Below are 22289 nucleotides of genomic sequence, written 5' to 3' on the forward strand. Positions count from 1 at the left end.
CCCAGATGGATCCCACAGTGCACCCAATTACCCCAGAGGGATCGCAGAGTTGCAGTCTTTATATTTGGACCACCACCACAAAAACTACTACAACAACAACTTGCATTTATGATATATAATATAGATATACTGCATAAATCTATTTGCACTCGGCCAAAATGACGGCATTTTGGACTCAATGGCTCTAAGTACGCAGGACATCTTGGAAAAATGCGGCAAGTACGGCGGCCATCTTGTACAAAACGGAGGCAAATATTGCGCACAGAGTGCGCAGTGATCGCACAGTGACCCCAGAATGCCCCAGTTACCCAACAGTGACCCCAGAGTGCACCCAATCACACCAGAGTGATTCCAGAGTGCATCCAGTGATCCAAGAGTGCACCCAGTCAACCCAAAGTGATCCCAGAGTGCAACCGGGATGACAGCGTGCACCCAGTCACTCCAGAGTACAGCCAGTCATCCAGAGTGAAACCAGCCTGCACCCAGGGAACCCAGAGTGCACTCATCACCCCAGAGTGATCCCAGAGTGAAACGAGGAATCCCAGACTGGCCGTCTTTATATTTAGACCAACAGCACAACTTCAACAACAAAAACAACAACTCGTATTCATAAAAATATATGCTATATATATGTATTCACACACGGCCAGCATGACGGCATCTTGGACAAAATGGCGGCAAGTACGGCGGCCAACTTGGACAAAATGGCAGCAAATACGGCGTCCATCTTGGACTAAGTGACCGCAAGTACGGCGGCCATCTTGGTCAGCATAGCCGCAAGTACGGCGGCCATCTTGGACAAAATGGAGGCAAATACGGCAGCCATCATGGACGAAATATCGGCAAGTACCGCGCAGAGTGTCCCCAGTGATGCTACAGTGACCCCAGAATGTCCGAGTGACAGTGCAATGACCCCGAAGTGCAACCAGTCACCCCAGAGAGATTTCAGAGTATTTACACACGGCCAGCATGGCGGCAAGTACGGCAGCCATCTTGGACAAGAAGGCGTCAAATACAGCGACCGTCTTGGACAAAATGGCAGCATGTGCGGCGGCCGTCTTGGACAAAAAGGCGGCAAGCACGGCGGCATCTTCGACAAAATGGCAGCAAGTACGGCGGTCACCTTGGACAAAATGGCGGCAAGTGCGGCGGCCATCTTGGACAAAAATGCTGCAAAGACGGCCGCCAATTTGGACAAAATGGAGGCGAGTACAGCAGCCATCTTGGTCGAAATGGAGGCAAGTTTGGCACAGAGTGTCCCCAGTGACCCTAGAGTTAACCCAGAGTCACACCCAGTGATCCCAGAGCGCACCCTGGGATCCCAGAGTACACTCATTCACTTCAGAGTAATCCCAGTGTGCACCCAGGGATCTCAGAGTACACCCAGTCAGTCCATAGTAATCCCATTGTGCACTCAGGGATCTTAGAGTGCACCCAGCCTTACCAGCATGATTACAGAGTGCACCCAGTGATCCCAGAATGCACCCAGTCAACCAGAATTGATAGCAGAGTGTGTCCTGGGATCCCAGAGTGAAAGCAGTCAACCCTGAAAGATCCCAGAGTGCACCCAGGGATCACAGAGTGCACCCACTCACCCCGAGTGATCCCAGAGAATTACACACGGCCAGCATGGCGGCAAGTACGGCAGCCATCTTAGACAAGATGGCATCAAGTACATCTACCGCCTTGGACAAAATAGCGGAAACTACGACGGCCATCATGGACAAAATGACCGCAACTACGGCGAACATCTTGGCAAAATGGTGATATGTATGGAAGCCAGCTTGGACAAAATGGCAACAAGTCCGGCGTCCTTGTTGGATAAAATGGCCGTAAGTATAGCGGTTATCTTGGTAAAAATGGTGGGAGGTAATGCTGCCATCGTGGAAAAAATGGCGGCAAGCACGGCAGCCATCTGGGACAAAATGGCGGCAAGTGCAGCGGCCTTCTTGGACAAAATGGCCCAAATACGGCAGAAATCTTCGAAAAATGGCGGCGAGTACGGCAGCCATCTTGGTCGAAATGGCGACAAATACCCCGCAGAGTGCCCACAGTGATACCACAGTGACCACAGAATGTCCCAGTAACCCCCGAGTTAAACTAGAGTCCCACCCAGTGATTCCAGACTGATAGCAGAATGTCCCAGGGACCCCAGAGTGATCAGAGAGAGCACTCAGGGATTACAGAATGCAACCAGTCACTGCTCAGTGATCCCAGATTGCATCCAGGGAACCCAGAGAGCACCCAGTCACAACAGAGTGATCCCAGAGAGCACCCAGTCACCCCAGATTGATCCCAGAGAGAGCCCAGTCACCCTCGAGTGATCCCAGATTGAACACAGAATGGCGGCAAGTACGCCGGCTCTCTGGGACAATATGGCGGCAAGTACGACGGCCATCGTAGAAAAAGTTGCCACAAATATGACGGCCATTTTGGACAAAATGGCGGTAATACGACGGCCATCTTGGACAAAATGGCGGCAAGTACAGCAGCCATCCTGGACAAAATGGAGGCAAATACGAAGCCACCTCCAACAAAATGGCGGAAAGTATCGCACAGACTGCCCCAGTGATCCCACAGTGATCCCACAATGTCCAAGTGACCCAGGAGTTAGCGCAGAGTCGCACCAAGTGATTCCAGGGGATACCCAGGGATGCCAGAGTACACACAGTCAACCCAGAGTGATCCCAGAGTGCACTCAGGGATCACAGAGTGAACCCAGTCACCCCAGAGTGATCGCAGAGTATACACACGGCCAGCATGGAGGCATGTACAGTAGCCATCTTAGACAAGATGGCGTCAAGTACAGCGACGATCATGGACAAAATGGTGGCATATATGGCGGCAATCATGGACAAAATGGCGGAATGTAATGCTGCAACACTGGACAAAAATAGCGGCAAGTACAACGTCATTCTTGGATAAAATGGCCGTAAGTATGGCAGCCATGTTGTACAAAATGTCGGCAAATAGCACTGCCATCTTGGCCAAAATGGCCACATGTACGGCGGCCATCTTGAAAAGATGGTGGCAAGTGCAGCCGCCTGCTTGGACAAAATAGCCGCAGGTACGGCAGAAATCATGGAAAAAATGGCGGCGTGTACGGCAGCTAACTTGGACGAAATGATGGCAAGTACCGCCCAGAGGGTGCCCAGTGATCTCACACTAACCCCAGAATGTCCCAGTGAGCCCAGAGTTAAACAAAAGTCGCACCCAGTGATCACAGAAGGCACTCAGTCAACCCAGAATGATTCCAGAGTGCATTCAGGGATATCAGAATGCACCCAGTCACCCCAGAGTGATCCCACTGTGCAGTAGTGATCCAAGAGTGGCTGCAAGTACGCTGGCTCTCTGGGACAAAATGACCGAAAGTTCAGTGGCCATCTTAGAAAAAATCGCCACAAGTATGGCAGTCATTTAGGACAAAATGGCGACAAGTATTGTATCCATCTTGGACAAAATGGCCGAAAGTATGGCAACCAGCTTGGAGAAAATGGCGCCAAATACAGCGGTCATCTTGAACAAAATAGCGGCAAGTACACAGCCATCTTGGACAAAATGGCACAAATTACCACGCAGCGTGTCGACAGTGATATGACAGTCACCCCAGAACGTCTCAGTGAACGCACAATGACCCTAGATTACACCGAGTCACCACAGACTGATCCCCGAGTTCACCCAGGGATCCAAGAGCGCACTCAGTCATCCAAAACTGATCCCAGAATAATCGTGGTATCCCAGAATGAACGCTGTCACATCAGATTGATCCCAAAATCACCAGTTACTCCAGAGTGATCCCAGAGTACACCCACGGATCCCAGAATGCACCCAGTCACTCCACAGTGATAACAGAGTGGCACCAAGTACGGCGGACCTCTGGGATAAAATAGCGTCAAGTACAGCAGCCATCTTGGACAAAACGGCCGCATGTTCGGCGGCCATCTTGGTAACGGCCTTCTTGGAAAAATTGCTGCAGTTATGGCAGCCATCTTGGACAAAATGGCCGCAAAGACGGCGGCCATCTTGATCAAAATGGCGGCAGGAACGACGGCCATTTTGGAAATAATCACCGCAAGTATGGCAGCCATCGTGGAAAAACTGAAGGCAAATATGTCGGCTATGTTTGACAAAATGGCGGCAAGTACGACCGCCAGCTTGGCCAAAATGTCGGCAAGTACGGCAGACATCTTGGACAAAATGGCGGCAAGTACGCAGAAATCAGGGACAAAATAACCGCAAGTTCAGTGGCCATCTTAGAAAAATCGCCACAAATATGGCAGCCATTTTGGACAAAATGGCCATAAATATGGCAACCATTTTGGACAAAATGGCGCCAAGTACAGCGGTCATCTTGAACAAAATAACGGCAAGTACACAGCCATCTTGGACAAAATGGCGGCAATTACCACGTAGTGTGTCGACAGTGATATGACAGTCACCTCAGAACGTCTCAGTGAACCCACAGTGACCCCAGATTACACCTAGTCACCAGAGGCTCATCCCAGAGTTCACCCAGGTATCCAAGAGCGCAGCAGGTCATCCAAAAGTGATCCCAGAGTACTCGTAGTATCCCAGAGTGAACCCTGGCACATCAGATTGATCCCAAAATTCATCCATTCACTCGAGAGTGATCCCAGATACACCCAGTGATCCCAGAATGCACCCAGTCACCCCACAGTGACACCAGAGTGGCACCAAGTACGGCGGACCTCTGGGATAAAATGGCGTCAAGTACAGCAGCCATCTTGGACAAAACGGCAGCATGTTCGGCGGCCATCTTGGTAAAAATTGCTGCACGTATGACAGCCATCTTGGACAAAATGGCGGATTGAACGACGTCCATTTTGGAAATAATCACTGCAAGTATGGCAGTCATCGTGGAAAAACTGGAGGCAAATATGTCGTCCATCTTTAACAAAATGGCGGCAAGTACGACCGCCATCTTGGCCAAAATGGCGGCAAGTGCGGCAGACATCTTGGACAAAATGGCGGCAGGTACGCAGCAATCTTGGACAAAATGGGGGAAATTACAATGCAGAGTGTCGACAGTGATACGACAGTGATCCCAGAATGTTCCAGTGAACAGACAGTGATCCAAGAGTTCACCTAGTCACCACAGAGTGATCCCAGACTGCACCCAGTCACCTCAGATTGATCCCAGAGTGCACCAGGGATCCCAGAATGCTCCCAGTTATCCCAGAGTGCAACCAGTTCCACCAGAGTGATCCCAGAGTGGCAGTCTTTATATTTAGAGCACCACCACAACAACTACAACTAAAACCACTTGTATTTATAAGATGTGTATAATATATTTTTGATATGTATGTTAACACACGGCCAACATGATGGCAAGTACGGCAGCCATCATGAAAAAAACGGCGGCCAGCATGGAGGCCATCTGGACAAAATGGCAGCAAGTAAGGCGGCCACCTTAAACAAAATGGCGGCAAGTACGGCAGCCATCTATGGAAAAATGACGGCATGTACGGCGTCCACCTTGGATAAAATGGCCGCAAGTACGGCGGTCATATTGGACAAAATGGCGGCAAGTAAGGTGATCATCTTGGATAAAATGGCGGCAAGACGTCAAGGCTGTTAGACAGGAACAGCAGGAGGCCATTGAGCCCTTCGAGCCTGTTACACAGTAACAGGAGGAGGTCATTCAACCCCTTGATGCTGTTACACTGTAACAGGAGGCCAATCAGCCCATCAAGCCTGTTAGATAGGAACAGGATGAATCTTTTCAGCCCTTGGAGCCTGTTATACAGGAACTGGAGGTCATGCAGCCTCTCAAGCCTATGACACTGAAATAGGACAAGGCCATTTAGCCCTTCGAGCCTGTTACACACGAACAGGAGGCGAACCTGCACCTCAAGATTGTCAGATAGCAACAAGAGGAGGCCATTCTAACCCTCGAGCCTGTTACTCAGGAAGAGGAGGCCAATCAGCCCCACAAGCTTGTTAGATTGTATCAGAGGGAGGCCATTCAGCCCCATAAGTCTGTTATACAGGAACTGAAAGCCATTCAGCTCCTCGAGCCTGTTATACAGGAACTTGAGGCCACTCAACGCTTCAAGCTTTTCAGATAGCAAAAGGAGGAGGCCATTCAGCCCCTCGAGCTTTTTACATGGGAACTGAAGTCCATTCAGCTCCTCGACCCCATTACACAGGAACAGAACGAAGCCACTCAGGCTCTCCAGCCTGTCACACAGGAACTGGAGGAGATTTCGCCTCTGAAGCCTGTTAAGTAGGAACAGGAGGAGGCTATTCAGCCCCTCATAACTGTTGTACATGAGCTGGAGGAGGCTATTCAGCCACACGATCCTGTTACATAGCAACAGGTGGAGGCCATTCAGACCCTCGAGCCTATTGCATTGGAGCAATAGGAGGTCAATAAGCTCCTTGAGCCTGTTCCACCACTCATTCAGATCATGGCTGATCTGTATCTTAACTCCATCTGCCGCCTTGGTTCCAGAATCCTGAATACGATAACCTAACAAAAATTTATCAATCTCAATTTTGAAATTTCGTATTGACACCGAGCCTCAATTTACTTTTGTGGGAGAGAGTTCCAGGTTTCCACTACCCTATGTGTGAAGAAGTGCTTCCAGACATGAACCCTGAACGGCCGAGCTCCAATTTTAAGGTTATGTCCCCCTTGTGCTGGACTCCCCCACCAGAGGAAGGAGTTTCTCTCTATCTACCCTATCAACTCCTTTAATCATCTTAAAACACCTCAATTAGATCGCCCCTTAATCTTCTATATTCAGGGAAATACAAGTCTCGTCTAATCAACCTGTCCTCATAATTTAACCCTTTAAGCCCCGATATAATACTGGTAAATCTGCGCTGTACCCCTTCCAAGGGCAATATATCCTTCCTGAGGTGCAGTGCCCAGAACTGAATGCAGTCCTCCAGATGGGGTCCAACCAGAGCTCTGTACAGCTGGAACATAACTTCCACCCCTTAAGATTCCAACCCTCTTGAAATAAAGGCCGACATTCTATTAGCCTTTTTAATTAAGAGAAGACATGACCCCGGAGATTTGTATCTGAATCAAATGCTTGACTTTGTGAGGTGCAGCCTGCCTTTAAGAAGTGCAGTCTGCCTTTAAGAGGTTCTAACCACTCACACAATATTCCCCCCAATCTACCACCACCACCCTCCCACCTCCCCCCACCTCCCCCCCCACCACACCCCCCACCAACCCACAACCCGCTCCACCCCCCCACCCGCCAGTGCGAGTGAGGATGTACCTTTATATCAGTGAGTTTGAGCGAGGATGCCCCTTTATATCAGAGTGTGAGCGAGATTGCCCCTTGAAATCAGTGAGTGTGAGCGAGAATGCCCCTGTATATGAGTGAGTGAGAGTGAGATTGAGCGAGGATGCCCCTGTATATCAGTGAGTGTGAGCGAGGATGCCCCTGTCTATCAGTGAGTGTGAGCGAGGATGCCCCTTTATATCAGTGAGTGGGAGCGAGGATGCCCCTGTATATCAGTGAGTGTGAGCGCGGATGCCCCTGTATATCAGTGAGTGTGAGCGAGGATGCCCCTGTATATCAGTGAGTGTGAGCGAGGATGCCCCTGTATATCAGTGAGTGTGAGAAGAAAGCCCCTGTATATCATTGAGTTGGAGCGAGGATGCCCCTGTATATCAGTGAGTGTGAGTGAGGATGCCCCTGTATATCAATGAGTGGGAGCGAGGATGCCCCTGTATATGAGTGAGTGAGAGTGAGATTGAGCGAGGATGCCCCTGTCTATCAGTGAGTGTGAGCGAGGATGCCCCTTTATATCAGAGTGTGAGCGAGATTGCCCCTTGAAATCAGTGAGTGTGAGCGAGAATGCCCCTATATATGAGTGAGTGAGAGTGAGATTGAGCGAGGATGCCCCTGTATATCACTGAGTGTGAGCGAGGATGCCCCTGTCTATCAGTGAGTGTTAGCGAGGATGCCCCTGTCTATCAGTGAGTGTGAGCGAGGATGCCCCTTTATATCAGTGAGTGGGAGCGAGGATGCCCCTGTATATCAGTGAGTGTGAGAGAGAAAGCCCCTGTATATCATTGAGTGGGAGCGAGGATGCCCCTGTATATCAGTGAGTGTGAGCGAGGATGCCCCTGTGTATCAGTGAGTGTGAGAGAGAAAGCCCCTGTATATCATTGAGTGTGAGCGAGGATGCCCCTTTATATCAGTGAGTGTGAGCGCGGATGCCCCTCTATATCAGTGAATGTGAGCGAGGATGCCCCTTTATATCAGTCAGTGTGAGCGAGGATGACCGTTCATATCAGTGAGTGTGACGAGGATGCCCCTGTGTATCGGTGAGTGTGAGCGAGGATGCCCCTGTATATCGGTGAGTGTGAGCGAGGATGCCCCTGTATATCGGTGAGTGTGAGCGAGGATGCCCCTGTATATCAGTGAGTGTGAGCGAGGATGCCCCTTTACATCAATACACCATCGGTTTGCTCTGGGATCGAGCATTTCTCGAGTGTCCTGATTTAACGCTCCACGTCAGGTGGGACACAGACAGCTGCCCTTGAACCCAGTCAGTCCTCGTTCCCCACAATAAATTCTCCCCTTTCTGAACGTCAGGGACCCACACTTGTCTTCCTAATCTTTTTCTTTTTACATACTTGTAGAATCTTTTCCAGTCCGCTTTTATCTTCCTTCCACCTTTACTCTCATACTCTGGTTTTCCTCTCAATCAATCTCTTCCTCCTTTTTGCTGAATTCTAAACTGCTCCCAATCCTCAGGCTTCCTGCTTTTTCTGCTCACTTTATCTCACTCCTCTTTCGATCTAATCCTATCCTTCAATTCTTTTATTCGTCACGGTGGGGCCGCTTTTCCTTTGGTGTTTTTGCCCAGAAAGAAGTGAATGACCGGAAATACAATCAGAAGTAGCTGATTGACATCCCTGCTCACCAATCGGGGCTCAGCACCCGCCCCGCGTTTGATTGATTGACCTCGAGTTGGGGACGTCGGCTCGGGTCATGTGGCTGCTAATTTTAAAGTTGCGCGGCAGTTAAACCGACACAGCGTGCGTGTGACGTGTGTCGAGCGGCGGGGCCGCGAGCTGACTGATGGGAGAGTCCAGGAGAAGATCAACCGGTCCCAATCCACCGCCATCATCTCAATCCATCACCCTTGGAGAAGATCAACTGGTCCGCATCCACCGCCATCATCTCAATCCATCGCCTTCCTCCCCCTGGAGAAGATCAACTGGTCCACATCCACCGCCATCCTCTCAATCCACTGCCATCCTCCCCTGGAGAGGATCAACCTCTTTGTGAAGGCTTTGTGGAGTGAGGAGGTGAGTCACTCGCCGCAGAATACCCAGCCTCTGACCTGCTCTTGTAGCCACAGTATTTATATGGCTGGTCCAGCTAACTTTCTGGTCAATGGTGACCCCCAGGATGTTGATGGTGGGGGATTCGGTGATGGTAATGCCATTGAATGTCAAGTGGAGGTGGTCAGACTGTCTCTTGTTCGAGATGGTCATGGCCTGGCACTTGTCCAGCGCGAATGTTACTTGCCATTTATCAGCCCAAGTCTGGATGTTGTCCATGTCTTGCTGCATGCGGGCTTGGACTGCTTCATCATTTGAGGGGTTGCGAATGGAACTGAAGATTCTGCAATCATCAGCGAATATCCCCATTTCTGACCTGACGATGGAGGGAAGGTCATTGATGAAGCAGCTGAAGATGGTTGGGCCTAGGACACTGCCCTGAGGAACTCCTGCAGCAATGCCCTGGGGCTGAGATGATTGGCCTCCAACAACCAATACCATTTTCCTTTGTGCTAGGTATGACTCCAGCCACTGGAGAGTTTTCCCCCTAATTCCCATTGACTTCAATTTTACGAGGGCTCCATGGTGCCACACTTGGTCAAATGCTGCCTTGATATCATGGGCAGTCACTCTCACCTCACCTCTGGAATTCAGCTCTTTTGTCCATTTTTGGACCAAGGCTGTAATGAGGTCTGGAGCCGAGTGGTTCTGGCGGAACCCAAACTGAGCATCGGTGAGCAGTTTATTGGTGAGTAACTGCCGCTTGATGGGACTGTCGACGATACCTTCCATCACTTTGCTGATGATTGAGAGTGGACTGATGGGGCGATAATTGGCCAGATTGGATTTGTCCTGCTATTTGTGGACAGGACATAACTGGGCAATTTTCCACATTGTTGGGTAGATGCCAGTGTTGTAGCTGTACTGAAACAGCTTGGCTAGAGACGCAGCCAATTCTGGAGCACAAGTCTTCAGTACGAAAGCTGGGATGCTTTTTCGTCAGGCTGCAGGAGGTTTCAGTTTCGGTCCCAGCTATTAGGTTCAATCTGATTGACATCTCTGTCCAACAATCAGGAGCCCGGTCCCGCCCCACTGATTCACTGCCTGCACGGAGGGGGTCACGTGGCTCCTGTTATTTAAACCCCTGTTCAGGGAGTGGGAGGCGGAGAGGCAAGTGGTCGGGGAGTTGTGATGGCGGTGGAAGAGCGGGCCCAGGCCGCGGAAGAACGGGCCCAGGCCGAGGAAGAGCGGGCCCAGGCGGCGGAAGAGCGGGCCCAGGCAGCGGAAGAGCGAGCCCAGGCCTCGGAAGAGCGGGCCCAGGCCGCGGAGCATCGACTCCAGGCCGCGGAACAGCCGGCCCATGCCGCGGAAGAGCGAGCAGAGGCCGCAGAAGAGCGAGCAGAGGCCGCGGAAGAGCGGGCCCAGGCCGCGGAGCGGCGACTGCAGGCCGTGGCGGAGCGGGCCCAGGCCGCGGAAGAGCGGGCCCAGGCAGCGGAGCGCCGACCCCAGGCCGCGGAAGAGAGAACCCATGCCGCGGCGGATCGGCGACTCCAGGCCGCGGAAAAGCGAGCAGAGGCCGCGAAAGAGCGGTCCCAGGCCGCGGTGCGCCGACTCCAGGTTGCGGAAGAGCGTGCCCAGGCCGCTGACCGGCGACTACAGGCTGCAATGCCGATTTCCCCTTTGATGAAGCGGAGGCTGCAGTCCAGGGTGGCGGAGAAAGTGGCAGGTGGGTGCTGCAGAGCAGGGAGTGGGCAGTACCGAGAGTGAGGGTAATGGAGCGGGGGAGTGTTTGGGAGGATTCATACCATCGTGGCCGGAACTGCGGATGATTATTGTCAATATCACACCGTATCTGTGTGAGGTAGTGTATTAATACTGTCCGTTCTTCTCCATATCAGCTAAAGGTTGTATTACCGGTGTGGGGCGCTGTCGGTCGGTGGGGGTGGTGTTTCAGTCGGTCGGGGCGTGGGGCGGTGTCGGTCGGTCGGGGGCGGTATGTCGATCTGTCGGGGCGTGCAGCGGTGTCGGTCCGTACGGCGGAGTCGGGCTGTGTCATCAAGCTGAGCTTCCGATCTGATATTCTCTCCACCGCAAGGACCGCCTACTTCCACATTTTTTTTTATTCGTTCATGGGATGTGGGCGTCGCTGGCGAGTCCGGCATTTATTGCCCATTCCTAATTGCCCTTGAGAAGGTGGTGGTGAGCTGCCTTCTTAAACCGCTGCAGTCCGTGTGGTGAAGGTTCACCCACAGTGCTGTAAGGGAGTTCCAGGATTTTGACCCAGCGACGATGAAGGAACCTCGATATATTTCCAATTCGGGATGGTGTGTGACTTGGATGGGAACGTCCAGGTGGTGTTGTTCCCATGTGCCTGCTGCTCTTGTCCTTCTTGGTGGTGAAGGTTCCAGGATTGGAAGAAGCTGTCGAAGAAGCCGTTTCGAGTTGCTGCAGTGCATCATGTGGACTCAGTAACATCGTCCATCTCCATCCCTTCTTGAGCTCATCTGCTGCTGAAACCCTCCTCCGTGCTTTGATCACCTGCAGACTCGATTTTTCCAATACTCTCCGAGCCGGCTTTGCTCCTTTCATCCTCCGTAAACTTAAGTGAATCCAAAACACTGCTCACCGATCACTGTGAATTCCCATGCACACATGGCAGGATCCTGATACATTGTGAATCCGCATACACACCTGGAAGGATTCCGATACACTGTGAATCCATATGCATACCTGGCAGGATCCCGATACACTGTGAATCCCCATAAACACCTGGCAGGAGCCTGGTACATTGTGAATCCCCAAACACAAATTGGAGAATCCTGATGCACTGTCAATCCCCATAGACATATGGCAGGATCCTGATACACTGTGAATCCTCATACACAACTGGCAGGATCCTGATACACTGTGAATCCACATACACATCTGGCAGGATGCTCGTACACTGTGAATACTCCTACACATCTGGCAGGATCCTGATACACTGTGAATCCCAATACACACCTGGCAGGATCCTGATTCACTCTGAATCCTAATACACACCTGGCAGGCTCCTGATTAGCTGTGAATCCCCTTAAACACCTGGCAGGATCCTGATGCACTGTGAATTCCCATATACACGTGGAAGGATCCTGATAAACTGTGAATTCCCATGCACACTTGGCAGGAACCTGATAGATTGTGAATCCCCGTACAGATCTGGCCGGTTCTTGATGTATTCTGAATCCCCATATGCACCTGACAGAAACCTGATACACTGTGAGCCCCCATACACACCTGGCAGGATCCCGATACGCTGTGAACCCCCATACACAACTGGCAGGATGCTGATACACTGTGAATTCCCATACACAACTGGTAGGATCCCGACACTTCCTGCCTCCAAACACACCTGCTAAGTGCTGCCCAGATGTTCTGTGCTCACAAGTAAAAAGCAGTGCCGTTGATTAATGTGAGGGAAAGACAATGTTCAGTGTAATTTGGAGTTACGGACTGGCTTCCTAATGGCAGTGGAAGAGAGAACTTATTCCACTCAAAGAACAGTCCTTTTTAGACCCAATGGAATGACTGATGGCAGTGAAAGAGAGAATTTATTCAATTCAAGAATAGCCCTTTAACTCAGGGTCTTTTTAGATCCAATATAATGACTGATGGCAGTGAAAGAGAGAACTTATTCAATTCAAGAATAGCCCTTTAACTCAGGGTCTTTTTAGACCCAATATAATGACTGATGGCAGTGAAAGAGAGAACTTATTCCACGAAAAGAACAGTCCTTTAAATCAGGGTCATTTTAGACCCAAGGGAATGACTGGTGGCAGTGGAAGAGAGAACTTATTCTACTCAGAGAATAGTCCTTTAACTCAGGGTCTCTGTGGAGCCAATGGAATGACTGATGGAAATATATTTTAATTTCCCAAACCTGCATTAGAGGAAATTCAGACCAAAATGAAACAACGGCGTATCATTATTGGGAGAACAGTTGATATGAACTGTGAGTGTTTTCTGCTCTAACATTACTCTGAGTGATGTGGGCAGCAGTTCTAATCCTAATTCTAATCGGTGATATGACAGGACTGTTTTAAGAACACATTCAATCTAGATGTAAAATGGTGAAAAATTGTTGACAATTTCTGAAACACAATATAACAGGAGAATGATGAGGGACAGGAAAAGGCCATTTTGCGCAAATAAGCCTGTCCCTGTTCGAGAGATGACCCCACCTACCACTCCTCTCAGTGTATCCACAGAAACACGTTCAATTATGTCTTGACCCCACTTACACTGCCCTTTTAGTGTCTTTCCTTGGTTCCTGGGTCCCCCGAACCCCACCACATTGGGTGAGAAAATTACTCTAATTTCCATTCTTATTTCTGACTTTCAATTTTCTCCGTTATTAATTATTTTGGTGATTGTGAGCCTGTTTCCTGCACTAATGTTGGGAATTCGATTGAAACTTTCCAATACCGAAGTCCCTTGTCCAAACGAAATACATCAAACCTCCTCACCCTAACCTCAACCCAAACTCGAATACCTGAAATCATCTTTCTGATTCCCCTCTGTACCTTCAGAATTGCTGTAATCATTACTTGTGCTCAGGTGACGATAGAAGTTCAGAAAATATTCCAGATGGCCAACCCGAGTCCAGTTTCTAAAAGCTGCCCTAACACATAGGTTAAACAGTGGAACTTCTGTCCATTCACAGACTGTCCCTCTCCCAATGCCCACAATATCCCAGATAACTTGCCAGAGGTCAGATACAATAACAGTGGGAGTCTGTCCATTCACGTCTGTCCCTCTCCCATTGATACCCAATACCCTATTTCCCATTTCCGCAGAAGGTCAGCACCACTGACAATTTCATAGATTGATTCACGAGAACTTCTACTGTCACATAACGAGGATAATGCGTGGATTTGAAACGAGACGTCTATAGTGCATGTCAGGGCTGATGGTATGAACCATCAGAGGGAAATAACACCTTCAAAGAAATCTCCATGTTCACTAAATATTACAATCAAGTGACGATTTGAAACTTCTCTCAGCCCTTGTTCACTTTCAAACGAGGTTTTCAGTAACTGAGTTAAATTTCCTGCTCGCACCTCGATTGAAGCTGTGAAACTGAATATTAAAGAGATATTGAGAATTTGTTTTCATATTAATATAACTAACATTGAGAACCACTTTCTGTCTGTTCTCATTGAAGATGTTCAACAGAAACACAAGGAAACACTCCGGGTCCAAACTGAAACATTGAGAGTGAACACGATCATAATAAACGAGAAGGTTAAGATTTTCCAGTTGGTCAATTTATACACTGAGCTAACAGTCATTTCAACTGTTCGAGATCGGACACTTGCAGAACATGAACTGCTGGCAAAAGGCCGAGACCATGAAGAGTGGAGAGAGAAACATCGCCGGAGAGAATTGGAAAAAATCCGAACTGACCAATTGTTCCAGAGCAGTTTTTCCCAGAGAAAATCCAAATCTGGGAGTTCAGCAGCAGTGAGCGGAGTCGCGGGGATTGGAAAAACAACAATGGTTCAAAAGATTGTTTATGACTGGGCCACTGGGAAAATATACCCACACTTTCAATTTGTTTTCAGTTTTAAATTCCGCGATTTGAACGCAATTAACTGTAAAATAAACCTGAGGAATCTGATATTGGATCTGTATCCTTACTTTGGGGATATTCTGAGAGATCTCTGGAAGCACCCAGAGGGATTACTGTTTATATTTGATGGTTTAGATGAATTCAAGGACAGTATCGATTTTGCTGACAATCGGAGAAATACAGAACCTCAGTACATGTGCACAGATCCTGAAGACTGGTGTGAAGTGTCTGACATTGTGTACAGTTTAATACAGCACAAGCTGCTCCCAGGATGTTCAGTGCTAGTGACCAGCCGCCCCACTGCATTACATTTATTGGAAAAGGCTGAGATCAATATCTGGGCTGAAATCATGGGATTTGTTGGTGAGGAACGGAAGGAATATTTCAACAAATTTTTTGAAGATCAGGCGGTGGCAGCAGCTGTTTTCAAACATGTGGAGGAGAACGAGATCCTGTACACCATGTGTTTCAACCCTTTCCACTGCTGTATCCTCGGTCTGTTACTGGGTCCCTTCTTCACACAAAGAGACAGGAAACAGCAGCGAGTTCCCAAGACCATCACCCAACTATATTCCTGCTATATTTACAACATTCTGAAAAACGATGGCCGAGAGATTAAATCCCCCCGTGATGTGTTACTGAAGATCGGTGAGATGGCCTTCACTGGAGTCTCCGAGAAGAAGATTGTGTTTAGAAATGGAGATTTGATCAAGTACAATCTGCAACCTTCCCAGTTCCTGTCTGGGTTCATGATGGAACTTTTGGAGAGAGATGATTCTGCCCAGAGTGTGGTTTACACATTCCCGCACCTCACCATCCAAGAGTTTGTAGCCGCACTCGCACAATTCCTGACTCCAGATCCAGGGGACATCCGGAAACTCCTCCGTGAAGCCCACAGCAAGGAAGATGGGCGATTTGAGATATTTCTCCGTTTTGTTGTTGGTCTCTCCTCCTCACAGTCAGCTCAGCCCCTGGTGGAGTTTCTGGGTCCATTTCTTCATCAAACAATCTGCCGAGTGATTGAATGGGTGAAGAAGGAGGTTGAAGGACAGATTGGAAAGACATATAGTAAAACTGCGAAACGGGACCTCCTGAACACATTCCACTACCTGTTTGAGTCTCAGGATGAAACACTGGCTCTGGTCTCAGTGGGATCTGTGGAAAGACTTACATTTAGTGGATTGCGACTGACCCCGATTGACTGTGCAGTGCTGTCTCATGTCATTGGACTCTGTGATACAATAAAAGAACTCAATCTGGAGGACTGCTCCATTCATTGTGAAGGACTCCAGCGGCTGGGACCCGCACTGTACAAATGCCAGGTGTTGAGGTAACTGTTTATTTGTCTCTAACTGTTAGCCCAATTTTAGAACATTTACAGATTTTGTTCTTGCTCCCTAATGAAGGGAAGCAAACAGTTCAGATAAAACAGAGAAAAGCAGACAATTTTCCCCAAACATGACGGGACCAGTCATTGACCTCCAGGAGGGTAATTCTGATCAGCAGGGAATGAGACCGGACTGAAGTACATTAAAAGGATTCACACAAACAGCAGTTTATTTGAAAAAAACATTTACTGACAGTCCCTGATTCAGTCCTTGAATCTCACTCTATCCATTCCCTGGCTGGAGTGAGATTCATTACAGAGACAGGGAAATCTGGGAATTAATTTCCTGAAGATTTTTCAGTGTTTCCTGTAATATCAGAGACATATTGCCAGATCGGGAATGTGGTTCAGTTTGTTACTCACTCTTTGTCTGTTTGTGTTCAGACTGGGGAGAAATAAACTGGGAGATTCAGGAGTGAAACCGTTGTCTGCGGCTCTGAGGAACCCGGACTGTAAAATACAGGAACTGCGGTAAGTACCAAACTGTGTCAGATTGTATTTATAATAACTGGATGTCGAACACTGTACATTAGTGTCAGCATAAATAATAATAATACAAATAAATACTGGGAATTCACTCTGATCTCCAGGTTATGGGATAACGATCTCACAAATTCATGTACCAAGGATCTCTCCTCCGCTCTCAGTGCAAACCGGTCACTGACGGGTCTGAACCTGGGTAATAATAAACTGGGAGATTCAGGAGTGAAACTGCTGTCACCGGCTCTGAGGAATCCGAACTGTAAAATACAGGAACTGGAGTGAGTATAAAACTGTGCGAGATTGTGTTTATAATAACTGGATGCTGAAAACGGTGCATTAATGTCAGTATAAGTAATAATAATACAAATAAATACTGGGAATGTTCTCTGATTCCTGTTATCCCTGCTCGTCTCTGTCTCTCTCCTCTCTCTCTGATCTCCAGGTTGTGGGATAACGATCTCACAGCTTCTTGTACGGAGGATCTCGTCTCCGCTCTGAGTACAAACCTGTCACTGACGGTTCTGCACCTGGGTAATAATAAACTGGGAGATTCAGGAGTGAAACTACTGTCTGCGGCTCTGAGGAACCCGGACTGTAAAATACAGGAACTGCGGTAAGTACCAGACTGTGTGAGTTTGTGTATATAATAACTGGATGTCTAACACAGTAGATTATTATTAGTATCAGCAATAGTGTTACTAATAAAGTACATTATTATCAGTATCAGTAATAGCGTTATTAATAAATACTGTACATTATTATTAGTATCAGTAATCGTGTTATTAATAAACACTGGGAATTTACTCTGATTCTTGTTATTTCTCTCCCTCCGATCCCCAGTCTGTATAATGTCGGTCTCACAGATTCTTGCACCGATGATCTAGTGTCCGCTCTCAGTGCAAATCGGTCACTGACGGATCTGAACCTGGGATCAAACTCCTTCACAGACCGATCTGCGCCCGCTCTCCGCTCCCTCATACAGACCTGCAGGAGTCTGGAGTGGATCGGGTGAGTGTTTGTGTTAATGTTTAATGTAATAAATAAAATATCAATGGGATTCAGTCCGTTTTATGGGTAATATTTGTTTGTAATTATTATTGAAATATTAACCACAGTCTCCCTGTTATTTACACTGTTGTTAAATATTTTACTTTCTGTTTAATCTTTAATCCATTTCAGGCTTTGGAGGAATCGGTTCAGTCAGAATGGAAAGAATCAAATGAAGTCACTGCAGGGCACAAGACAAAGACTGATCGTGGGAGTGTGAACATTTCAATTTATAACAATTCCTGTTCTCATTATATGAACATTTCAATTTATTACCATTCCTGGTCTCATTATATGAACATTTCAATTGATAACCATTCCTGGTCTCATGATATGAACATTTTTGGCCGATTCTCTGTCCCTCCCCTTTAACCGGCCGCGCTCCAGGTTTCAATCCTAACGGCCCTTTAACGGTTTCCAGCTCGAGCTGAGCGAGCGTCATCTCCCATTGTGACGTCAGAGGCCCAGCGACAGGGTCACGAGACTCAGTCACCCGGTCCCCCAGTGATGATTCTGCAGGATATCCGGGGCTGGATGGTCCCCAATGGGGCACTGGGTCAATGTGCAGAGAGGAAGGGCCCAGGGTGGGGCTCAGTCTGGGCTGCAGTGGGAAACTGAGTCAATGTACAGACAGGAAGGGCCCAGGGTGGGGCTCAGTCTGGGCTGCAGTGGGACACTGGGTCAATGTACAGACAGGAAGGGCCCAGGGTGGGGCTCAGTCTGGGCTGCAGTGGGACACTGGGTCAATGTACAGACAGGAAGGGCCCAGGGTGGGGCTCAGTCTGGGCTGCAGTTGGACACTGGGTCACTGTTGGATCAATGTTCATCGGAACACCAGGGACTCCCTATCTTTTCTTGTGTTATTGCTGCTGGATCTGTTCCGTCCTCTGAAACAGACAGAGTAGGCCCTGGTTTAACATCTCTTCGGTGAAAGCAACATTCAATCGAAAATAAAATCAGTCAGAGTGGAAAACGAGCTGCTTATTCGCTTTCGCCTGTTTTGCTCTAACGCCCAAGATGAATTTATTCTCTAATTTACTCCGTGGACTGGCGATCTCATGGGATTGCGTTGTCAGATATCTGAATGGTTAATCCGAAATTAATCTTACCAATCTGCAGTCGTGTCAGACACTGATCTAAACTATAATGTGATAATCAGTGTTCCAGCTAATGCTGAATGACGGTGATACTCTCAGCTGCTTTTACAATCGGTTATTCGTTGTTTTCAGTATCTGCATATTAATTATGTGTTTAAATTGCTTGGTGACCCTGTATACAACTGTTTATATGTAATTATTATTGTTATATTCAATGTTTAAATAAAGATAATTATGAATTCCAATTCAATAAACCATTCTTGTGCATGATTTGCTGTCTGACTTCTTCTTCTTTGAAGATTTGGCAAGAAACTTTTGATACAGTCACTCAGTAGCTTGTGGGGATCCGAATTAATGGTCGATGAGGTGAACTCATTCAATCTGAACTCGGTCATGTCAGCCAGTTCAGGGAGCAATATTTGGCATTATTCACTTCTAGACATCGGTCACAATCGAACAGGAACATGTTAAACCGAGGCCCCAAAACCAGGGCCCAGAGAGGAAATTAAACCCAAGGCAATAAACAGACCAAACTCACGTGGACCCTGTTTGGGCGCAGCCTCTGGAGGAGGCCATGGTCGGTCCCCTCTGGGGGAGGCCTCCGTCGGCCCCCTCTGGAGGATTCCTCGGGCGGTCCCCTCTCGGGGAGGCAATGGGCACCCGAGAGGGATCCCAGAGTGGCAGTCTTTATATTTAGACCACCACCGCAACAACTACAACAACAACAATTTGTATTGATAACATATAGATGTGTATTTGCACACGGCCCGCATGACTGCAAGTACGGCAGCCATCTTGGACAAAACGCGGGTTTGTCCAGCGGCCTTCCTGATCAAATTGGCGGTAATAACGGCGGCCATCTTGGAAAAAAAGCTGCAAGTACGGCGGTCATCTTGAACATAATGGCGATAACTATTGCGGCCATGTTCGACAAAATGAGCACAAGTCCGGTGTCCATCTTGGACAAAATGGCGGCCAGTGCTGCACCCATCTTGGATAAAATGGCGACAACTACGCTGCCATCTTGGACAAAACGGCGGAAATTACCATGCAAAGTGTCGACAGTGATCCCTCAGTGACCCCAGAGTGCACCTCGTCACCACAGAGTGATTCCAGAGTGCACCGAGGGATCCCAGCATGCACCCAGTCACCCCAGAGTGATCCCGGATTACACGCAGTATCCCAGAGTGAATCCAGTCAGCTCAGAGTGGTCCCAGTTTGCACCCAGGATTCCCAGTTTGCATCCAGTCACTTCAGAGTGCTCCCAGAGTGCACTCAGTCACCCCAGGGTGATTCCCAACCTGGCAGTCTTTATATTTAGAACAGGACCACAACAATAACTTGTCTTTTTAGAAATGTATCATATTTATATTTATATGATATATATGCGTGCATATTTACACACGGCCAGAATGGTAGCACGTACCGCAGCCACCTTTGGCAAAATGGCAGCAAGTACTTGGGCCATCTTGGACAAAATGGCGGCTAGTAGTGCGGCCATCTTGGACAAAATGGCGGCAAGTACCGCGCAGAGCCTCCCCAGCGATCCCACAGCGACCCTACAGTGAATGAAGATTGTACCCATTGATCCCACAGTGCAACCAGTCATACCGGAGTGAACCCAAAGTGGCAACCTTTATATTCAGACCACCACCACAACAACTACGATTACACCAACAACAATCTGTATTTATAACATATATATGTGTGTATTTACACACTGCCCGCATGACGGCAAGTACGGCAGCCATCTTGGATGAATTGGCGGCAAGCACCTCAAGGCTGTTAAACAGGAACAGCAACAGGCCATTGGGACCTTCGGGCCTATCACACAGTAACAGGAGGCCAATCAGTCCCTCAAGCCTGTTAGATAGGAACAGGTTGAGGCTTTTCAGCCCTTGGAGCCTGTTATACAGGAACTGGAGGTCATGCAGTCCCTCAAGCCTGTGACACTGGTACAGGACGAGGCCATTTAGCCACTCGAGACTGTTCGACACGAACAGGAGGCTTACCAGCTTCCGAAGCCTGTTAGATAGTATCAGGAGGAGGCCATTCAGCCCCTCAAGCCTGTTATACTGCAACTGAAAGCCATTCAGCCCCTTAAGCCTATTACACTGGAAAAGGATGAGGCCATTCAGCCCCTCAAGCCTGTTCGGTCGGAATAGGCGGCGGCCATTCAGCCCTTCAAGGCTGCTACACAGGAACAGGAGGAGGCCATTCAGCCCTTCGAGCCTGTTACACAGGAACAGGAGGACATTCCGTCCATCGAGCCTGTTAAATAGGAACAGGAGGAGGCTATTCAGCCCCTCAAAACTGTTGTACAGGAACTGGAGGAGGCCATTCAGCCAGTGGAGCCTGTTACATAGCAACAGGTGGAGGTCATTCAGCTCCTCGAGCATGTTACATAGGAACAAACGAGGTCATTCAGCCCCACGAGTCTGTTGCATAGGAACAGGAGTAGACAATTCAGTTCGTTGAACCTGTTCCGCTATTCAATTAGATCATGGCTGATCTGCATCTGAACTCCATCAACCCGCCTTGGTTCCAGAATCCTTAATACCCTTGCTTAATAAAAATCTATCAATCTCCGTTTTAAAGTTTCGGATTGACCCCCCGCCTCAACAGACTTTTGTGGGAGAGAGTTCCAGATTTCTCCTCCCCTTTGTGTCAAGAAGTGCTTCCTGAAATCACCCCTGAACGGCCAAGCTCTAATTTTAAGGTTATGCCCCCTTGTTCTGGATTTCCTACCAGAGGAAGTAGTTTCTCTCCATCTACCCTATCAACTCCTTTAATCACCTTAAACACCTCAATTAGATCACCCCTTAATCTTCTATATTAAGAAGAATACAAGCCTTGTCCATGCAACCTGGCCTCATAATTTAACCCTTTTCGCCCTGATATCATTCTGGTGAATCTGCGCCGCACCCCCTCCAATATCCTTCCTGAGGCGCAGTGCCCAAAACTCAATGAAGTCCTCCAGATGTTGTCTAACCAGAGTTCTGTACAGCTGTAACTTAATTTCCATCCCTTTATATTCCAGCCCTCTTGAATAAAGGCCAACATTCCATTAGCCTTTTTAATCTGATCCACAGTGTCCCAGTGATACCACAATATCCCAGTGAACCAGCAGTGTCCCTCTGATCCCACAGTGTTCAGTGATCCCACAATATCTCAGTGAACCTGCAGTGTCCCAGTGATCACACAGTAACCCATGATCCCAGTGTCCCAGTGATCGCACAGTGTCCCAGTGATCTCACAGCAACCCAATGATCCCATATTGTCCCGATCCCACAGTGTCCCAGTGATCCCATAGTATCCCAGTGAACTTGCCGTGTCTCAGAGATCCCTCAGCAACCCGTGATCCCACAGTGGTCCCATTGATCT

The 22289-nt window shown here is 48.5% G+C and overlaps 1 protein-coding gene across 1 annotated transcript in view; it reads left to right on the plus strand.

Annotated features, from left to right (window-relative positions):
* The window catches only part of LOC137317437 (uncharacterized), a 57285-nt gene extending 38110 nt beyond the window's left edge, over positions 1–19175 (plus strand). Inside the window, 15 exon segments of the mRNA XM_067980784.1 lie at positions 739–1238; positions 1629–2039; positions 2342–2548; positions 2974–3133; positions 3977–4207; positions 4873–4995; positions 5298–5549; positions 9006–9304; positions 10433–11006; positions 14484–16221; positions 16663–16749; positions 16869–17039; positions 17204–17374; positions 17602–17769; positions 17941–19175. Coding sequence (XP_067836885.1) covers positions 739–1238; positions 1629–2039; positions 2342–2548; positions 2974–3133; positions 3977–4207; positions 4873–4995; positions 5298–5549; positions 9006–9304; positions 10433–11006; positions 14484–16221; positions 16663–16749; positions 16869–17039; positions 17204–17374; positions 17602–17769; positions 17941–18028 — 5180 coding nt within the window. The 3' untranslated portion in view covers positions 18029–19175.
* The last annotated feature ends 3114 nt before the right edge of the window (positions 19176–22289 follow it).

This window comes from Heptranchias perlo, unplaced genomic scaffold (genome assembly GCF_035084215.1).
Source record: "Heptranchias perlo isolate sHepPer1 unplaced genomic scaffold, sHepPer1.hap1 HAP1_SCAFFOLD_62, whole genome shotgun sequence".
NCBI classification, from domain to species: domain Eukaryota; kingdom Metazoa; phylum Chordata; class Chondrichthyes; order Hexanchiformes; family Hexanchidae; genus Heptranchias; species Heptranchias perlo.